A 17,362-nucleotide genomic window follows, 5' to 3' on the forward strand; every position below is an offset into this window, starting at 1 on the left:
GAGATTTCAAGGGAGGTCTTGAAAAATCAAGGGAGGTCTGGAGATTTCAAGGGAGGTCTGGAGATTTCAAGGGAGGTCTTGAAAAATCAAGGGAGGTCTTGAAAAATCAAGGGAGGTCTTGAAAAATCAAGGGAGGTCTGGAGATTTCAAGGGAGGTCTGGAGATTTCAAGGGAGGTCTGGACATTTCAAGGGAGGTCTTGAAAAATCAAGGGAGGTCTGGAGATTTCAAGGGAGGTCTAGAGATTTCAAGGGAGGTCTGGAGATTTCAAGGGAGGTCTTGAAAAATCAAGGGAGGTCTAGAGATTTCAAGGGAGGTCTGGAGATTTCAAGGGAGGTCTGGAGATTTCAAGGGAGGTCTTGAAAAATCAAGGGAGGTCTGGAGATTTCAAGGGAGGTCTGGAGATTTCAAGGGAGGTCTGGAGATTTCAAGGGAGGTCTGGAGATTTCAAGGGAGGTCTTGAAAAATTTCAAGGGAGGTCTGGAGATTTCAAGGGAGGTCTTGAAAAATCAAGGGAGGTCTGGAGATATCAAGGGAGGTCTGGAGATTTCAAGGGAGGTCTGGAGATTTCAAGGGAGGTCTTGAAAAATCAAGGGAGGTCTGGAGATTCCAAGGGAGGTCTGGAGATTTCAAGGGAGGTCTTGAAAAATCAAGGGAGGTCTGGAGATTTCAAGGGAGGTCTGGAGATTTCAAGGGAGGTCTTGAAAAATCAAGGGAGGTCTTGAAAAATCAAGGGAGGTCTTGAAAAATCAAGGGAGGTCTGGAGATTTCAAGGGAGGTCTGGAGATTTCAAGGGAGGTCTGGACATTTCAAGGGAGGTCTTGAAAATTCAAGGGAGGTCTGGAGATTTCAAGGGAGGTCTAGAGATTTCAAGGGAGGTCTGGAGATTTCAAGGGAGGTCTTGAAAAATCAAGGGAGGTCTAGAGATTTCAAGGGAGGTCTTGAAAAATCAAGGGAGGTCTGGAGATTTCAAGGGAGGTCTGGAGATTTCAAGGGAGGTCTGGAGATTTCAAGGGAGGTCTGGAGATTTCAAGGGAGGTCTTGAAAAATCAAGGGAGGTCTGGAGATTTCAAGGGAGGTCTTGAAAAATCAAGGGAGGTCTATAGATTTCAAGGGAGGTCTGGAGATTTCAAGGGAGGTCTGGAGATTTCAAGGGAGGTCTTGAAAAATCAAGGGAGGTCTGGAGATATCAAGGGAGGTCTGGAGATTTCAAGGGAGGTCTGGAGATTTCAAGGGAGGTCTTGAAAAATCAAGGGAGGTCTGGAGATTTCAAGGGAGGTCTAGAAAAATCAAGGGAGGTCTGGAGATTTCAAGGGAGGTCTGGAGATTTCAAGGGAGGTCTGGAGGTTTCAAGGGAGGTCTTGAAAAATCAAGGGAGGTCTGGAGATTCCAAGGGAGGTCTGGAGATTTCAAGGGAGGTCTTGAAAAATCAAGGAAGGTCTGGAGATTTCAAGGGAGGTCTTGAAAAATCAAGGGAGGTCTGGAGATTTCAAGGGAGGTCTGGAGATTTCAAGGGAGGTCTGGAGATTTCAAGGGAGGTCTTGAAAAATCAAGGGAGGTCTTGAAAAATCAAGGGAGGTCTGGAGATTTCAAGGGAGGTCTGGAGATTTCAAGGGAGGTCTTGAAAAATCAAGGGAGGTCTGGAGATTTCAAGGGAGGTCTGGAGATTTCAAGGGAGGTCTTGAAAAATCAAGGGAGGTCTTGAAAAATCAAGGGAGGTCTTGAAAAATCAAGGGAGGTCTGGAGATTTCAAGGGAGGTCTGGAGATTTCAAGGGAGGTCTTGAAAAATCAAGGGAGGTCTGGAGATTTCAAGGGAGGTCTTGAAAAATCAAGGGAGGCCTGGAGATTTCAAGGGAGGTCTGGACATTTCAAGGGAGGTCTTGAAAAATCAAGGGAGGTCTTGAAAAATCAAGGGAGGTCTGGAGATTTCAAGGGAGGTCTGGATATTTCAAGGGAGGTCTTGAAAAATCAAGGGAGGTCTGGAGATTTCAAGGGAGGTCTTGAAAAATCAAGGGAGGTCTATAGATTTCAAGGGAGGTCTGGAGATTTCAAGGGAAGTCTGGAGATTTCAAGGGAGGTCTTGAAAAATCAAGGGAGGTCTGGAGATTTCAAGGGAGGTCTTGAAAAATCAAGGGAGGTCTGGAGATTTCAAGGGAGGTCTGGAGATTTCAAGGAAGGTCTTGAAAAATCAAGGGAGGTCTGGAGATTTCAAGGGAGGTCTGGAGATTTCAAGGGAGGTTTGGAGATTTCAAGGGAGGTCTTGAAAAATCAAGGGAGGTCTATAGATTTCAAGCGAGGTCTGGAGATTTCAAGGGTGGTCTTGAAAAATCAAGGGAGGTCTGGAGATTTCAAGGGAGGTCTGGAGATTTCAAGGGAGGTCTGGAGATTTCAAGGGAGGTCTTGAAAAATCAAGGGAGGTCTGGAGATTTCAAGGGAGGTCTTGAAAAATCAAGGGAGGTCTATAGATTTCAAGGGAGGTCTGGAGATTTCAAGGGAGGTCTGGAGATTTCAAGGGAGGTCTTGAAAAATCAAGGGAGGTCTGGAGATTGCAAGGGAGGTCTGGAGATTTCAAGGGAGGTCTGGAGATTTCAAGGGAGGTCTTGAAAAATCAAGGGAGGTCTGGAGATTTCAAGGGAGGTCTAGAAAAATCAAGGGAGGTCTGGAGATTTCAAGGGAGGTCTGGAGATTTCAAGGGAGGTCTGGAGGTTTCAAGGGAGGTCTTGAAAAATCAAGGGAGGTCTGGAGATTCCAAGGGAGGTCTGGAGATTTCAAGGGAGGTCTTGAAAAATCAAGGGAGGTCTGGAGATTTTAAGGGAGGTCTTGAAAAATCAAGGGAGGTCTGGAGATTTCAAGGGAGGTCTGGAGATTTCAAGGGAGGTCTTGAAAAATCAAGGGAGGTCTTGAAAAATCAAGGGAGGTCTGGAGATTTCAAGGGAGGTCTGGAGATTTCAAGGGAGGTCTTGAAAAATCAAGGGAGGTCTGGAGATTTCAAGGGAGGTCTGGAGATTTCAAGGGAGGTCTTGAAAAATCAAGGGAGGTCTTGAAAAATCAAGGGAGGTCTTGAAAAATCAAGGGAGGTCTGGAGATTTCAAGGGAGGTCTGGAGATTTCAAGGGAGGTCTGGACATTTCAAGGGAGGTCTTGAAAAATCAAGGGAGGTCTGGAGATTTCAAGGGAGGTCTAGAGATTTCAAGGGAGGTCTGGAGATTTCAAGGGAGGTCTTGAAAAATCAAGGGAGGTCTATAGATTTCAAGGGAGGTCTGGAGATTTCAAGGGAGGTCTGGAGATTTCAAGGGAGGTCTTGAAAAATCAAGGGAGGTCTGGAGATTTCAAGGGAGGTCTTGAAAAATCAAGGGAGGTCTGGAGATTTCAAGGGAGGTCTGGAGATTTCAAGGGAGGTCTGGAGATTTCAAGGGAGGTCTGGAGATTTCAAGGAAGGTCTTGAAAAATCAAGGGAGGTCTGGAGATTTCAAGGGAGGTCTTGAAAAATCAAGGGAGGTCTGGAGATTTCAAGGGAGGTCTGGAGATTTCAAGGTAGGTCTTGAAAAATCAAGGGAGGTCTGGAGATTTCAAGGGAGGTCTGGAGATTTCAAGGGAGGTTTGGAGATTTCAAGGGAGGTCTTGAAAAATCAAGGGAGGTCTGGAGATTTCAAGGGAGGTCTGGAGATTTCAAGGGAGGTCTTGAAAAATCAAGGGAGGTCTGGAGATTTCAAGGGAGGTCTGGAGATTTCAAGGAAGGTCTTGAAAAATCAAGGGAGGTCTGGAGATTTCAAGGGAGGTCTGGAGATTTCAAGGGTGGTCTTGAAAAATCAAGGGAGGTCTGGAGATTTCAAGGGAGGTCTGGAGATTTCAAGGGAGGTCTGGAGATTTCAAGGGAGGTCTTGAACAATCAAGGGAGGTCTGGAGATTTCAAGGGAGGTCTTGAAAAATCAAGGGAGGTCTGGAGATTTCAAGGGAGGTCTTGAAAAATCAAGGGAGGTCTTGAAAAATCAAGGGAGGTCTGGAGATTTCAAGGGAGATCTGGAGATTTCAAGGGAGGTCTGGAGATTTCAAGGGAGGTCTTGAATAATCAAGGGAGGTCTGGAGATTTCAAGGGAGGTCTGGAGATTTCAAGGGAGGTCTGGAGGTTTCAAGGGAGGTCTTGAAAAATCAAGGGAGGTCTGGAGATTGCAAGGGAGGTCTGGAGATTTCAAGGGAGGTCTAGAGATTTCAAGTTAGTTCTGGAGATTTCAAGGGAGGTCTGGAGATCATTTATCTTCCATAAATTACACTAGATAGACATGCGACCAACTTTCTGTTCTTTTTTTCTTGAGCAATAGATTTAAGAATGAGGACACCTATAGATTTTTCGGTCTTCGGTCTGGCTATACCAGGATCTCAAGGTACTCTCTGCTGGTAAATTGTCTTTAGAGAGTGACCTTACGTACTTGTATGCCCGTGGACTATAAAAATGTAAAGTCAATGCGAAGGACCTCAGTTCTGCCGGGTATTTTCCAAATATCTTCTTACCTAGCAATATCTTCATTAAATTGCTATCGTATGTCTAAAAATCAACAAAAAAAAATGTTTTTTGTTATTTTAAATATATATTTATTTGAAACGATTTTATATTTTTTATATTTATTGAAATATTAATGATTGACATCATAGACATACTATACATGGACTGCTAGTAGCCAACTTCACGATGGTTCTACTTTTAACGGACAAAACACTAGCGCAAAGAGGGCTATGCGGATAAATTGTGTAACATTTAATACTTACAGCCACTGCTGTCGTTCTTGCTACTATAGTAGTATTTTACTATTTTCAGAGTCAACTGCTACTCTACCCACGGACGAAAACTATTCCCCAAAATAAAACGGAAAAGAAATGTGTATTTGGTTTACTATAAAAACCAAAATTTAAAATATCCCCAATAATAGTGCAACAACAGAAAGAAAATTTTTACACGAAAGCCTTATAAAAGATAAAAAAACAAATTCACTCAAGGTAAAAACGGTGAATGCCCTACTTACTGCTAAGGAACTTCTTAAAAACAATTTCACCAAAAAATGGGTGCCATCGAAAACTTTAATCTAGAATAACAAAATATTGTATAAGATGCCAGTTATAGCTATCATTGGTTTTCATCATTGAAAACAAACATTGGAACTTTTTTGACAGGTTGTCTATAGCTATCCTTAAACATTTCTGTCATTAAAAAAAAATTTCCCGATTGAAATCCACCGACAAAATTTTACTGAGTGAAATCTATCATTGCAATTGTGTGAAATTGGAACACAAATCAGTGGAACGATTCGTTTTGCTTTTGAACATAAAGTATCAGCTGTTCAGGAAAATGAATAAATGCGCAATTACACTTTTTTTTCTCAAAAAAAATTCTTTGTGTGATTTCCGATGGATGATTACATAATTTTTATTTCTAATTAAAGGGAAACATCATCAAAATGTTGTTCTGGATCGATTTCAGTGGTAGCTATAATTAACCCCTTAATGTTTGTAACTGAAAATATGAAACATCGAATTTACAATAATGAATTTAATTTATTCATGAATATTTAAATATGTATGTTGATGTAAAATATAATTTTAATTGTCAATTTCTTATTTAATAAACAAAAAGTATTGAATTTAAATTATTTATTTCAACATTATTATTTATAATGTTGGCCTTTAAGCAGTGAAAGCAAAAATTTGGTACGACATTACATCCCTCTATTTGTCTGTTTTCGGAACATTAACCTTCGCAATAGGCCAATTAACTTCGTATTCGGACATTATTATTTTCAGTTTTTAATATTGTTCAGGGGCCGAGCATGTATTTGTTGTTTTTTTTTGTTTTACTCCTCCTTTTTTAAGAAAATACTCCCCAAAATGATAGAAAAATACTACTCTTGAAATTTTTAAAACGACAGCACTGCTCACAGCAAAAAAAAACATGGCATCGTTTATCTTCAACAAATTATACTAGATGTCAATACTTTCTATGTCAGAAAAAGCTTATCTCAACTAAATACAAACAGATATCGCTAAATATTTCATACCTTTTTTTGTCACTGGGCCTGGAAGGGCTAGTGTAGCTAATTTGAAGTGGAACCATTTTTATTCAAATTTTGTATGGAAAATTCACACCACTAGCAGTCCATGTATAGTATGTCAATGATGTCAATACTTTCTATGTCAGAAAAAGCTTATCTCAACTATATAAAAACAGATGTCGCTAAATATTTCATAACTTTTTTTGCCACTGTGCCTGGAAGGGCTAGTGTAGCTAATTTGAAGTGGAACCATTTTTATTCAAATTTTGTATGGAAAATTTACACCACTAGCAGTCCATGTATAGTATGTCTATGTTTGGTAGACTTCATTTAACTGAACGAAAAGCGAATGAGAAGAGGAACGCTGAAAACAGAAAATTGTCAGACACAAAAACACTCTATATATACTAGAGTGTTTTTGGTCAGACATATCTGTGTGTAGCTCAACGAAGAAGAGGGAAGGATTCTTGTCGGAGCCGTCGCGTGTGCGCCACAGATTTGTAGCAGTTAAATTTTACGTTATAAAAATTCTATTATATATATACAAAGACCATATACATTTTTAATTTTAATTAGTTGGTAATAAATGTTATTCAAAATATATTGGTATTTCACGACATCTTCTTAATTTCTTCATCAATTTTGTCAAACAATGTTTTGACTTCACATTTTAAATGTCGTGGAATAAGTATTGGAAAATTTACTGAAACAGAATTTCAATTGAAATAAATCAAATTTTTGCAATTTACCTATACATACTTTTAAAACGAAGAATTAAATTTCCTTTTTCTGGCTCATTGCATTCAGTATTTACTTTCGGCAAACCTTCACCATGAATTATTTTCTCATAATCTTGGGTTACCACATCTGTTATCAGGGTAACTAATTTCCTATCATCAATTGTTTGTAGAGAGAATTTAAAACCAACTAAAGCCTCACACAAACTGATTTCACGAACATGAATTAAATTGTTCCCGTCACGAAGGTAATTTGTATCAGGCTTGTCAATTGTTATAAAAATAATATCAGCTGGTATTGTAGTTGGATTGCGATCACCTTCATTGGCAAAGACGAATTTGGTTCCAGCTTTTGTTCCTGGGGGGATGTTAACCAAAATAGTCTTTTCCCTATAAAAAATTATAGAAAAACATTTTTCTCCGAAATCTTTAGGCAATCATAACGACATAAACCTTTTTTCTGTAACTGTTTCAAGATCATCAACATATTCTTGACGAAAGATTTTCATTCTTTTCATCGTGCCAAAGAAAACTTCTTTTAAATCAAGGGGAATTATTTTTTCCACTGGAGGTTCTTTAATTCGAACACCAATACCATTTTTATTCGAATAGAGTGGAGGTGGATTTGTTGCAATATCAATTAAATTCGAAAACGGTGAATATGATCCAAACACAGAATGATAAACCTTCAAGTGATCCCCATGGTACATGTAGGGATGAAAATAGCCATTGGGCAAAGCAACACCTTGAAATAATCCTGCTTCTCCAAAACGGTCATAGATTTCTCGGCGCAATGGATGTGCTATAAATTGTATTTCCTTTATAAAAAATAAATCAAACTTAATCAGGTTTCTTACATAAAACATCGAATGCCATGTTGATGTATGCCCATTGCGTCCCTCTTGTCAGACTATTCAAGTGACTTATATCTCCTTTCCAGCTCGTTGGTATAAAATCTTCATCATGTTGCTCATCTCTATGGGGATTGCACAGAACCGCCAATTTTCTGTATGATAATGTTATTTCCTCTTTACTCGCATCTCGAGGAACATTGAGGATTGCATAATAATCTAATTCACATTTTGAATTGTTTTTTGACATGTCGAACTAAAATTAAATTACTTTTTAATGAATGAAAATTCTTGACAAATCTTGATAATATATTTAAATAGTGATGTTAGAATTCGATTTTATAAGATTTTAACTGAGTTATGAATTTTATTTAAAATACTGTCGTCTTTGATCTCAGATTAAAAAAGTAAATCAATTGATGAAAATGTAGTACCCTTGGCATGATGGTTAGCGCGTTGGACTGTTTAAGTTAGCATTAAGTTTTATATTAAGGACCTTATTTTAAGTAGTTTTTAAGTAAAAATAAAAAAGGATCTTCATAATAGTTTTTTTTTTTCAATATTTTCTAATAAATACAAAAATAAATTAAATTTAAATTGAAGTAAAATAGATCTTAGGGCCGAAAGGCATTAGTAGTTAGTGTTATAGTTTTACTTACTCGTAGAGTGTCCGTATGGGACCATTAAATTAGTTGTAACTTATGGATAATTAGGCTAGTTTTATGAATTTTTGTCTAGCTTTAAGATAGGTTCAAGAATGAATTAATACAAATGAATTAAAAAAAAAAGTGCGTTGGACTATCATGTAAGGGGTTTCGGGTTCAATCCCTTCCTGTGCCACCTTAATTTAAAAAAAGTAATAATTTTCGAGGGTACTGCCTCTTGCGAGGAATTGACAAATCCTTCAAGAGTAATTCTTGCCATGAAAAAATGCTTTCTCATATTAGCCGTTCGGATTCGGCCTAAAATTGTAGGTCCCTTCCATTTCTGACAACAGTACTCCCACACAGGAATGGTTAAGAGTTGTAAGTCACTATGCCCTGGTTCACAACGGACTGTTGCGCCACCCAATTATTAAATTATTTAATTGATAAAAATATATGCACTCAAATATGTTGCATGTAAATGTTTAGTTATACTTTTCTACGAAAATGTATATACAACCAAACTGTCAAACACATCTGGCTACTTGCTCTGCTGTGTAAAAATTTTCAAAAGAAAAATTTTGCTTCATAATAATTTATCTTTTCTAAAAAAAATAAAAATAAATCTTATACGTAGCATCGCCTGTCTAAATCAACCCACAAAAGATTAAAAGCGTTTTATTATGACCAAATAACAGCGCAAAAAAAAAGAATATATTCAACAATGGAATCAAAACAACTGAAAAAATTATTTGTAACTTCTTTAATTTTCTTTGTACTTGCATTGGAATACGCATCATCGGTAAACTATAGACAAATTTTCATAAACATTTTTTATTATTGTTTAAACCTATCCCAACTCTTAGGCTGAAGCTGAAGTTGTCACTCCAAATGCAACAGTTCCAGAAATTCCCAGTGAACCAAAACAAACATGGTGAGTTTGAGTTGGATGTTTTGTTGTGGCATAAATTAAATAACAATTTTGGTCTTATTTTACAGTGTTTGCGATGGTGCTCTCTTACCCAGGAGGGGGGAAAATGGAAAAGAAATTGAAATCTGCCCACATTGCAAGTGTAAATACGAAAATCGCAATACGACACTGATTAAGGTAAGTCGCTTATGAACCATTCTCTTTGTGCATTCACTTTGATTGAACCTCCAAGATCTCTTCAAGCGATTTATTTTCTTTTTCCCCCGTAGGTTGTTGTGATTATAGTCATTTGGATCATATCGATTCTGGTTATCTATATGTTGTTCTTGATGTGTCTGGATCCACTGCTGAATAAGCGCGTCAAAGCAAACTACCAGGAGCACACCAATGAAGATGTACTTAAATATCCTTCAGTACAATATAAGTTACTAGTAGTAGATTATAATAAAGAATCTGATTGATATATTCACGCCATATATACCTCCTCCTCACGGTTTTATTTTTGGTTTTAGTATTTTATTTTTTAGAATTATTCTTAACATCACATAATCACTTCTTCCTAACCATCCATAATACCTACCGAAATTCCTTCTAAATCAGCTATTTATGGCCTTTATTGTGTTTTTTTTTTTGTATCTGTTTATTTTTGTATATATATTCCTCTGTGTGTTCCCTTATGTATGTGATTTAAAATTAAATTTTTATAATCTTCTTCTTCATGCCTAGGACGACACCACATCAGTTTCTCCGCAATCACTTCCCAACAGTGCCGCACAGGAGCTAAATGCTCGAGCCAATGTCCTTAATCGTGTGGGCCACCAACAGGACAAATGGAAAAAACAAGTACGAGAACAAAGGCGTCATATCTACGATAGACGCACGATGCTTAATTGAATCTACTGAAATTCTTTTTTTTTTCAAATTGGTAGTTGAAATCGAGATGATTTATGATTGTAACAAGTCTAGATAAATTTAGTTTTCTTTTTTTTAGCCAAAATAGTATCATTTTTGGTAAATCGTTTATTTTTTTTTGTCTCAGTTCGTTTAAATAAAAGACAACAAACTTATTTGTATTTATGAAACCTACAAGAGAGAAGTTTCTGTTTTTAAAACTCCTAAAAACAAGCTGTTTAGAGGGCCGTCGAGAGGAATTCAGGGCCCGGGACGGAAAAATCTCGCCCCCCCCATATTTACCATTCTTTTCAAAGTTCATGCCTATTGATATGGTACGTTCTAACTTCCATTACGAATGACATGAAAAATTGGTTGGAATTAAAGGAAATAATAATTTTTCGTTTGCAAAGTGAACCGAAAAAAAAATGTTAATCATCAAATCAATCTCACGGGTATAGTCCAGTTTAGTTGAAATGGAAGATGGATAGAAAATAATTCTACATGCGAGTAGATCAAATGTTGGTGGAAATCGGCTCCAAGTTCTGAGAATAAATAGTATTGAGCAAATTCAATGGCGAAGTTCTGCTTCATAAATGTGTTTCAGATGAATTATTTCTTCTTTCAACTCTTGAGACACATGCGAGTTATACTTTTGGATGAACCTTGTAACGGAGTTCGTCCATTGTTGAAAACTGTCATTAAAATAAAAATGTAGCATTCAAATTTTTTATCGTATCGAACCGACGAGAAATTCCAGATATAATTAATTCAACTATGACGTAAAAGGTGTTTTTCTTGAAATTTATTTCTTCGTCTGTTTCAATTTGCTCTCCGGCTTCTCCAAAATGTCTTCTTAATTGCTTTTTTCGGTTCGATGGGAACGATTCTTGAAAATCCCCCAATCCAGTAGCAACTGCTTTGCATTCAGATAAATTTTAACCCATCCGTTTCGAATAAAGTTCAAATCGGAGATCAAGTTGTCAAGATTTCGAATTTCAAAGTCAATAGTCATGTTTCTGATACTACTTTCACTTATAGCGCTAAGAACCTTGCACCAAATCGAAGACATCAGAACGCATTCAAATTTGTGCACATATTTGAAAACGCCATTTACATAATCATCGAGCTTCAGCAGTTAAATTAATATCACCTAAGGCTTCTAATGATGTTCTAAGGTTTTTCAGATGGGTTCACTGCCTCAATTCTAGCTGACCAGCTTGTATCGGAAAGTTTGTGAAGGGATCCGGGCACATTTTTCTTAAGAATTTCCCAACGTAGGGCACTGCTGCTAAACAAGTTGAAACACTTTTGAACAACTCAAAAAAATGTGATTGAGGCAGTACAACATTTCGCTGAATCGACTCAACACAAGTTAAGGCTGTGAGCTGCACGTGTGAATACACGGCATTCGGATTTTTGTTTAAAATATGACTTTGTGCACCATTATACTGTCCTTTCATATTGCTTCCATTGTCATAGCCTTGTGCACAACAGGCTTCTAAAGGGATTCCGTTCTTTGCCAATGTTTCGCAGATCAAATCAGCTATTGCGGTGCCAGTTTTTTTTGTTGCAATCGACAAATTCCAAAAACCGTTCTTGGATGGTTAACACATTTTCTTCCAAGCGCAGATATAATAATATAATAAATGTGTTTTGTTCCACATGACTTGAATCGGGTGTTGCATCGACAATTATAGCGAATTATTTGGCGTTTTCAATATCTCCATCAAAATAGCTGAATTCACATGTTAGGCACAAATATTAATGAACTCATTTTGAATCTCAACGGAAAGGTAGTGGACTTGCAAACGTTTGTGCTCTTGTTGTGAAATTCTTACTTTTTCCAAGTGCTCCTGAATTAAGTGGTCTTAATGACTAATTAATTCCAAAATGCCCAACAAATTACCTTTATTTGGCTTTCCAATAAGATTGTCATCGCCTCGTATTCCTAGTCCCCTGGTGGGATTTTCCGGTCCCCCGAAACCGAATGAAAAATTTCGTTTACAGCAGAAACAAAAAAACTTTAAAAAAAAAAAAACCGAAATAAATATTTGTGTTTTGTTTTAATTTGTCGAGCCCCCTCACCCTTCCCCCTCTTTCAACCCTTTCTCTCCTCTCGACGGGGCGGGCTGTTTACTAAAAGTTTCTAGCTCGAAATTTCCCTGTGAATACTTATTACACACATTGGGAACTTTGTTGGAGGAAATTCATTTCCAGAAAAGTTTTTTAATAGAAGTTATATGCACATAAAAGTAGAAGATAATACACGTACTTTTGGACATATTTAAGTATTAATAATAGGCATAAAATCTACAGTTGTGTTCATAAAAATAGCAGTGCTGGTCACATTTTATTAGATTGTCAATTATTTTAAGAACGGAAATTCTTAAAAAAAAATTGTTATGTTACTTGCATCGGTCTTTAGTTTTCATATTAGAGACTTTTAGCTTGAAGTTATACTCTACTTTTCCCGCTGAACACCCATTATTTCAAACTCTCTGGATATAGAGTGTTCATAAAAATAGCAGTGTTTTTGATTTTATAGTTAAAAAGTGTTAAAATTCAATTTTTTTTATTTTTCGTTAAGTGAATAAAGTTTTAAGTATTTGTAACATACTAGCATATAAAAAATAATAAATATTAGCTCAAAAATAAACAATGGGACGGGCTAGACAGTGCACCAAAGAAATTCGAAAACTTATTAAAACCTGCGTTTGGAGGGAAAAACCTACCAAAATATTCAAGGCATCCAAGGCTGCTCAGCAAAAATTGTCAGTAACGCCTCAAAATGGCAAAATAAACCGAAAACGGGAGGCCCAAAAAGGATGGCTACTGAAAGAACTGTAGGCTATAGGAAAATAAGAAATGGACTTCAATTGTCTGTTAACTCTGTCACAATAAGAAAACGTCTTTTATAAGCGAAGTTACCAGACCGAAGTCCACTCAAGGTACCATTCTTGACGAAAAGGCATGTGGCAAAGAGAATGCAGTTTGTTAAAGCGCATAGAGATTAGGCGAAAGGAAATGTGGAGCGATGAAAGCAAATTCGTCCTTTTTTAGGTCCAAGGGTCGTCGAGAATATGAGAGAAGACCCTAAAATGCAGCAAATCCACGGTAGACTATAAAAACAGTGAGGCATGGTGGAGCAAAAATTATGATATGGGCTTGCTCCTCATATTACAGGGAAGAGAAAATGCCTTTGGTTTGGGTATACCAACAAGACCCAAAAAAATTACAAAAATTCGAAATCATGGTTTGCACAGAAGAAGTTATCCGTTATAAAGTGGCCCGCTCAATTACCCGACCTTAACCCCATCAAAAATGTGTTTGTTTGATGTTAAGAACGCAGTTCATAAAGCAAAACCCAAGTATTCGAAAGAATTGTGGGATGCAGTGCGCGATTCGTGGAACGCGATACCAGTCGAGTGGTGACAGGTTTTAGTGGACCTGATGCCACTTAGATGCGAAGCAGTCATAAAAAACAATGGTTATGCAACAAAGTACTAATTGTAAGCTAACTTTATTTGTATAATTTCATGTAACACAACAGTATATTGAAGAAATAATAGAGCATTTATTTTGCATCAGAAAATTAATTTCCAGGTTCTTAGGTAACAGGTTGTTGTTTATCATTGCGTGATTTTTAACAAGTAAATTTATAAAGCCAATGGTATACGATTTTTTCGAAACCTTTGTTTGAATATTTTCCCAAATCTTATTTCTTTATACGAATATATGAATTTGAAATGAATCGTTTTTGCTTTGGTGAAAAGCAGATGCAGATTTGGATGTTAACGTTTAGAGGAACAAGGGTTGTATAAGAGAATTTTGACAATGTTTATACCACCTCTATTGAAACTGATAGTCTAATATTTAATTCTATTTCTTAGTCTCGCAACTATCATGTAAGATATTCAAACAAATCGTTGCGGGCATTGCGATAACCATATAATTTGTAAATGTTAAATTAAAATGAATTAAAATCGAAATAAAGTTAACAAGCAAAATTTAAAAAAAAATCAATTTACTGAAAACAGACCAAAAATAACTTTAACTTTTTCAATTATTTGATTATTTATTTTGATTTAAATCCAAAGTAATAATTGAGATGAAGTTAAAAAGTATTTTGTCTTTCATATTACGACATTTATGAAGTACTATGTTGAAGAAATAAGGCTCAAGTCTATATTTCATTTTAAAACTAAACAAATGTGTTGTAGTTTTTTTGGAAATAACTTGAGAACAAGTCTTTTATGTCTACTAACGTTTTTTTAAGCAACTTATTTTCTATACAAAAATAAATGCTATAAGGCTATTAATATTTTGTCTTAAATGTTTCATAGAAAGTTAAGAAACACTATGTACTCTTATGCTAAGATTGAAAAAAATTATTTTTTCAAGTATTTCAAAGTTATATCAACTATAAAAAATTGACACCTAATGACTCTTTACTTCTTTAGTGTTTTAAAATATTTTCATGTACATAACTTTTAAAATATTGAATTTAAGCAATTTTTTCTATTTTTAAATTAGCACAGTGATGGGAACAAATAATATTCCATTTAGTGTGTTTTTAAGGTTAATCTCTGAAGCTTTTTCTTTCACATATTTTAAAAAGTATCAAACAAAGAATAACTGTAGCTATATAAAACCCTCATCATCCCCGCCCTGCTATACGGTGCAGAAGCATGGACTATTACAAAAGCGGATGAAATCACTTTGGGTCGTTTCGAGAGAAAAGTTCTTCGTGTGATCAACGGTCCCGTATGAATCGAAGGGGAGTGGATGAGAAGATGGAACGATGAGCTGTAAGGGCTGTAACGGGCTCAACGACTAAGATGGCTGGGTCACGTAGAGCGCATGGAAACCAATGCTCCAATGCACCCAACTTGGAGCGCGAAATTGGAGACATCTAGCTTTGGACCTAGCTGTATAAAGATGTTTGTTCGTTGAGGCCCTATTTCACACAGGTCTGTAGCGTCACCTTAAGTAAGTGAGTGTGTGTTGCTAATCATATAATGTTAAAATTTTGTATTGAATGTTTTTAGTTATTTAATTTAAAAATAACAATTCGCTGCCGAAGCCCGAAATTGATATCGAATTTTTATAATACGTTTTTAAGATCACTAGCCTACATTATTTCAAACAAGTAGTAAATAAAATGTTACCTAAACAGATTTTTAGCTGTTATTAATTATTGTAATGAAGATATGCTTTAATACTTCTCGTTATCTCTGAAGTGTATACACTGCCGCTCATCTGAATAGGTTCACAAATATTTTTACCTCACTGTTGGCCTCTCTTCATACATATGTATTGCAATGACACATCTTTTTGATATATGTAATGAAAAAACATCATTATGTGCTGGTTGTGCTTACTAAAGACTAAATGTATTCATAAAAACAAGCATTTTTTTTGCTCATCTGAATAGGTTCAACGAATTTAATGGATTTATTTTACCCTTTTGTATTGTATGATTATTTAACAGAAGTTAATAATGAGTGTTGCCACCTCTTTTTATATAGTCTTGTAAATTCGATGTGGAATGGAACTAAACACAATTTTTCAAGGTATTGAAGCGAAATTTCTGACCAGGCTTTTTTAATGGCTGCGATTATTGACTTTTTGTCTTCAAATTGCCTCCCTGACTCGTATACTTTACGCCAGAGAAGTACCCACATATTCTCTATTATGTTAAGGTCAGGAGAGTATTGGGGCCACACCAGCATCTCCACATTTTGACTGTCAATACACTGCCTTACTGTCCTCGCTGTATGGATAGGGGCATTATCATGTTGGAATGTCCACGATGAAGTTCATGAAAGTAATAATTATAGCCCTCAGGGCACGAGACCCATTATCACCGTTATTAGGAAAAACACACTAACTTTATTGACAGATTAAATTTCGGTTACAATTAACACGTACATAACTCAACGACAACTGCAATTTTTGCTTTTGAACCTATTCAGATGAGCCAAAAAAATGCTTGTTTTTATGAATACATTTAGTCTTACTACCGTGGGAGAGTAACGGTAAGCTTTAATACAATTTTTGTTCTTCCAAAACAAGAACATAATGGCTGCGTTCAATATCGTGTTGGATAAGTGCATTTTTAATGTTGAACGATTTGGATAGCTGTCAAAAAATAAAAACAACTTTCACCTGTTCACACAAAGTAGAGAAAGATTTAATCTTTGAAGTGAAAATTGTTGTTAGATAAAGCATTTAATGGATAATTCAACAGATTCGTCGGTAGATGAAGAATTGATGGGTGCGTACAAATTTAATAAATAAGAGATAACCTTAATCTGTAATCTATGTTAAATTTCCTCTTAGCTCAATTGGAATTCTATACGATTAATAACTTACTTGCGAAATCTCCAGTTTTAAACGATTTGCCTTTACCCGAAAACTATCCTAACAGAAACGAGGACTATTATAAAGTGACAATACCTAGATATACATATATAGTTTGGTAGAATTTCGAACTCATTTCCGAATTAGCAGAAGTTGCTTTGTGTTGAATCAGCTGGTCTTTCAGATACCTACATACCACAGAAATTGTTGAATACCTTTGGATTCCTTTTTTGACATCTGAGCTGTTATTTCACACGTAAAACACTAACAAAAAGGTATCCGGATACCCTATCTGTCTGAGATTGAACGTAGCCAATGGTGCCCTTTCATTACATATGCATACATATATAAAAAAGATGTGTCATTGCAATACATATGAAGAAAGGCCAACAGTGAGGTGGAAATATTTGTGAACCTATTCAGATGAGCGGCAGTGTATATATTATAAAACGTTAGATCTCTACTTTAGTTCTTTATGTGAGTTAGATCTTTGATTTATCATATTTATATTATGATTTATCAAATTTAACCGAATTGTTAAAATACTCGAGTTTTCAAAATAAAGTTAAAAAAATAATCCGAAAATACTAAATGGAGTTTAAGATTTATATTTAAGAACTTCGGTATAGAGTACAATGGAATAAATATGAGTCTTGAAAGAATAATTTAGTTAATCGCTTTAAAACAAGGTGTCAGTATTAAGGCTTATAAAAGGTGCTTGTGTCAAAACAGTACGTGGGTTTTCATGCCTTTTGTGAACTCTCCGCCTCCTCTTATTTATTTTATTTAACGGATTGTACCCTCTGAAAATCCCAAATATTAATTTTTGCCAACAAAATGTTTCCTAAATTAACTATTCAGTTATACACCCTGTTCTTTACGAGCTGTAAAGCAACTAAATG

The 17,362-nt window shown here is 36.0% G+C and overlaps 2 protein-coding genes across 2 annotated transcripts; one reads left to right on the top strand and one right to left on the bottom strand.

Annotated features, from left to right (window-relative positions):
• Positions 1–6,595: 6,595 nt before the first annotated feature.
• LOC129947627 (dnaJ homolog subfamily B member 13) lies at positions 6,596–7,950 on the bottom strand. The gene is made up of 4 exons (XM_056058261.1): positions 7,635–7,950; positions 7,231–7,579; positions 6,800–7,167; positions 6,596–6,743 (listed from the first exon to the last, which is right to left on the bottom strand). The coding sequence occupies exons 1-4, from the start codon at positions 7,876–7,878 to the stop codon at positions 6,652–6,654; spliced, it is 1,053 nt and encodes a 350-aa protein (XP_055914236.1). The 5' UTR covers positions 7,879–7,950; the 3' UTR covers positions 6,596–6,651.
• Positions 7,951–8,798: 848 nt separating this feature from the next.
• LOC129945665 (uncharacterized protein CG1161) lies at positions 8,799–10,292 on the top strand. Its single transcript, XM_056055511.1, has 5 exons — positions 8,799–9,074; positions 9,139–9,206; positions 9,272–9,380; positions 9,473–9,598; positions 9,930–10,292. Exons 1-5 carry the CDS (start codon positions 8,997–8,999, stop codon positions 10,095–10,097), a joined length of 549 nt encoding a protein of 182 aa, XP_055911486.1. The 5' UTR covers positions 8,799–8,996; the 3' UTR covers positions 10,098–10,292.
• The last annotated feature ends 7,070 nt before the right edge of the window (positions 10,293–17,362 follow it).

Source organism: Eupeodes corollae, chromosome 2 (assembly GCF_945859685.1).
Source record: "Eupeodes corollae chromosome 2, idEupCoro1.1, whole genome shotgun sequence".
Taxonomy (NCBI): domain Eukaryota; kingdom Metazoa; phylum Arthropoda; class Insecta; order Diptera; family Syrphidae; genus Eupeodes; species Eupeodes corollae.

Coding starts and splice junctions, on each gene's coding strand:
- LOC129945665 (XM_056055511.1), top strand. CDS start 8,997: ATGGAATCAAAACAACTGAAAAAATTATTTGTAACTTCTTTAATTTTC. Junction 9,075..9,138: donor CATTGGAATACGCATCATCG/GTAAACTATAGA, acceptor CCCAACTCTTAG/GCTGAAGCTGAAGTTGTCAC. Junction 9,207..9,271: donor AGTGAACCAAAACAAACATG/GTGAGTTTGAGT, acceptor CTTATTTTACAG/TGTTTGCGATGGTGCTCTCT.
- LOC129947627 (XM_056058261.1), bottom strand. CDS start 7,878: ATGTCAAAAAACAATTCAAAATGTGAATTAGATTATTATGCAATCCTC. Junction 7,168..7,230: donor GAAACAGTTACAGAAAAAAG/GTTTATGTCGTT, acceptor AATTTTTTATAG/GGAAAAGACTATTTTGGTTA. Junction 6,744..6,799: donor TTTAATTCTTCGTTTTAAAA/GTATGTATAGGT, acceptor ATTCTGTTTCAG/TAAATTTTCCAATACTTATT.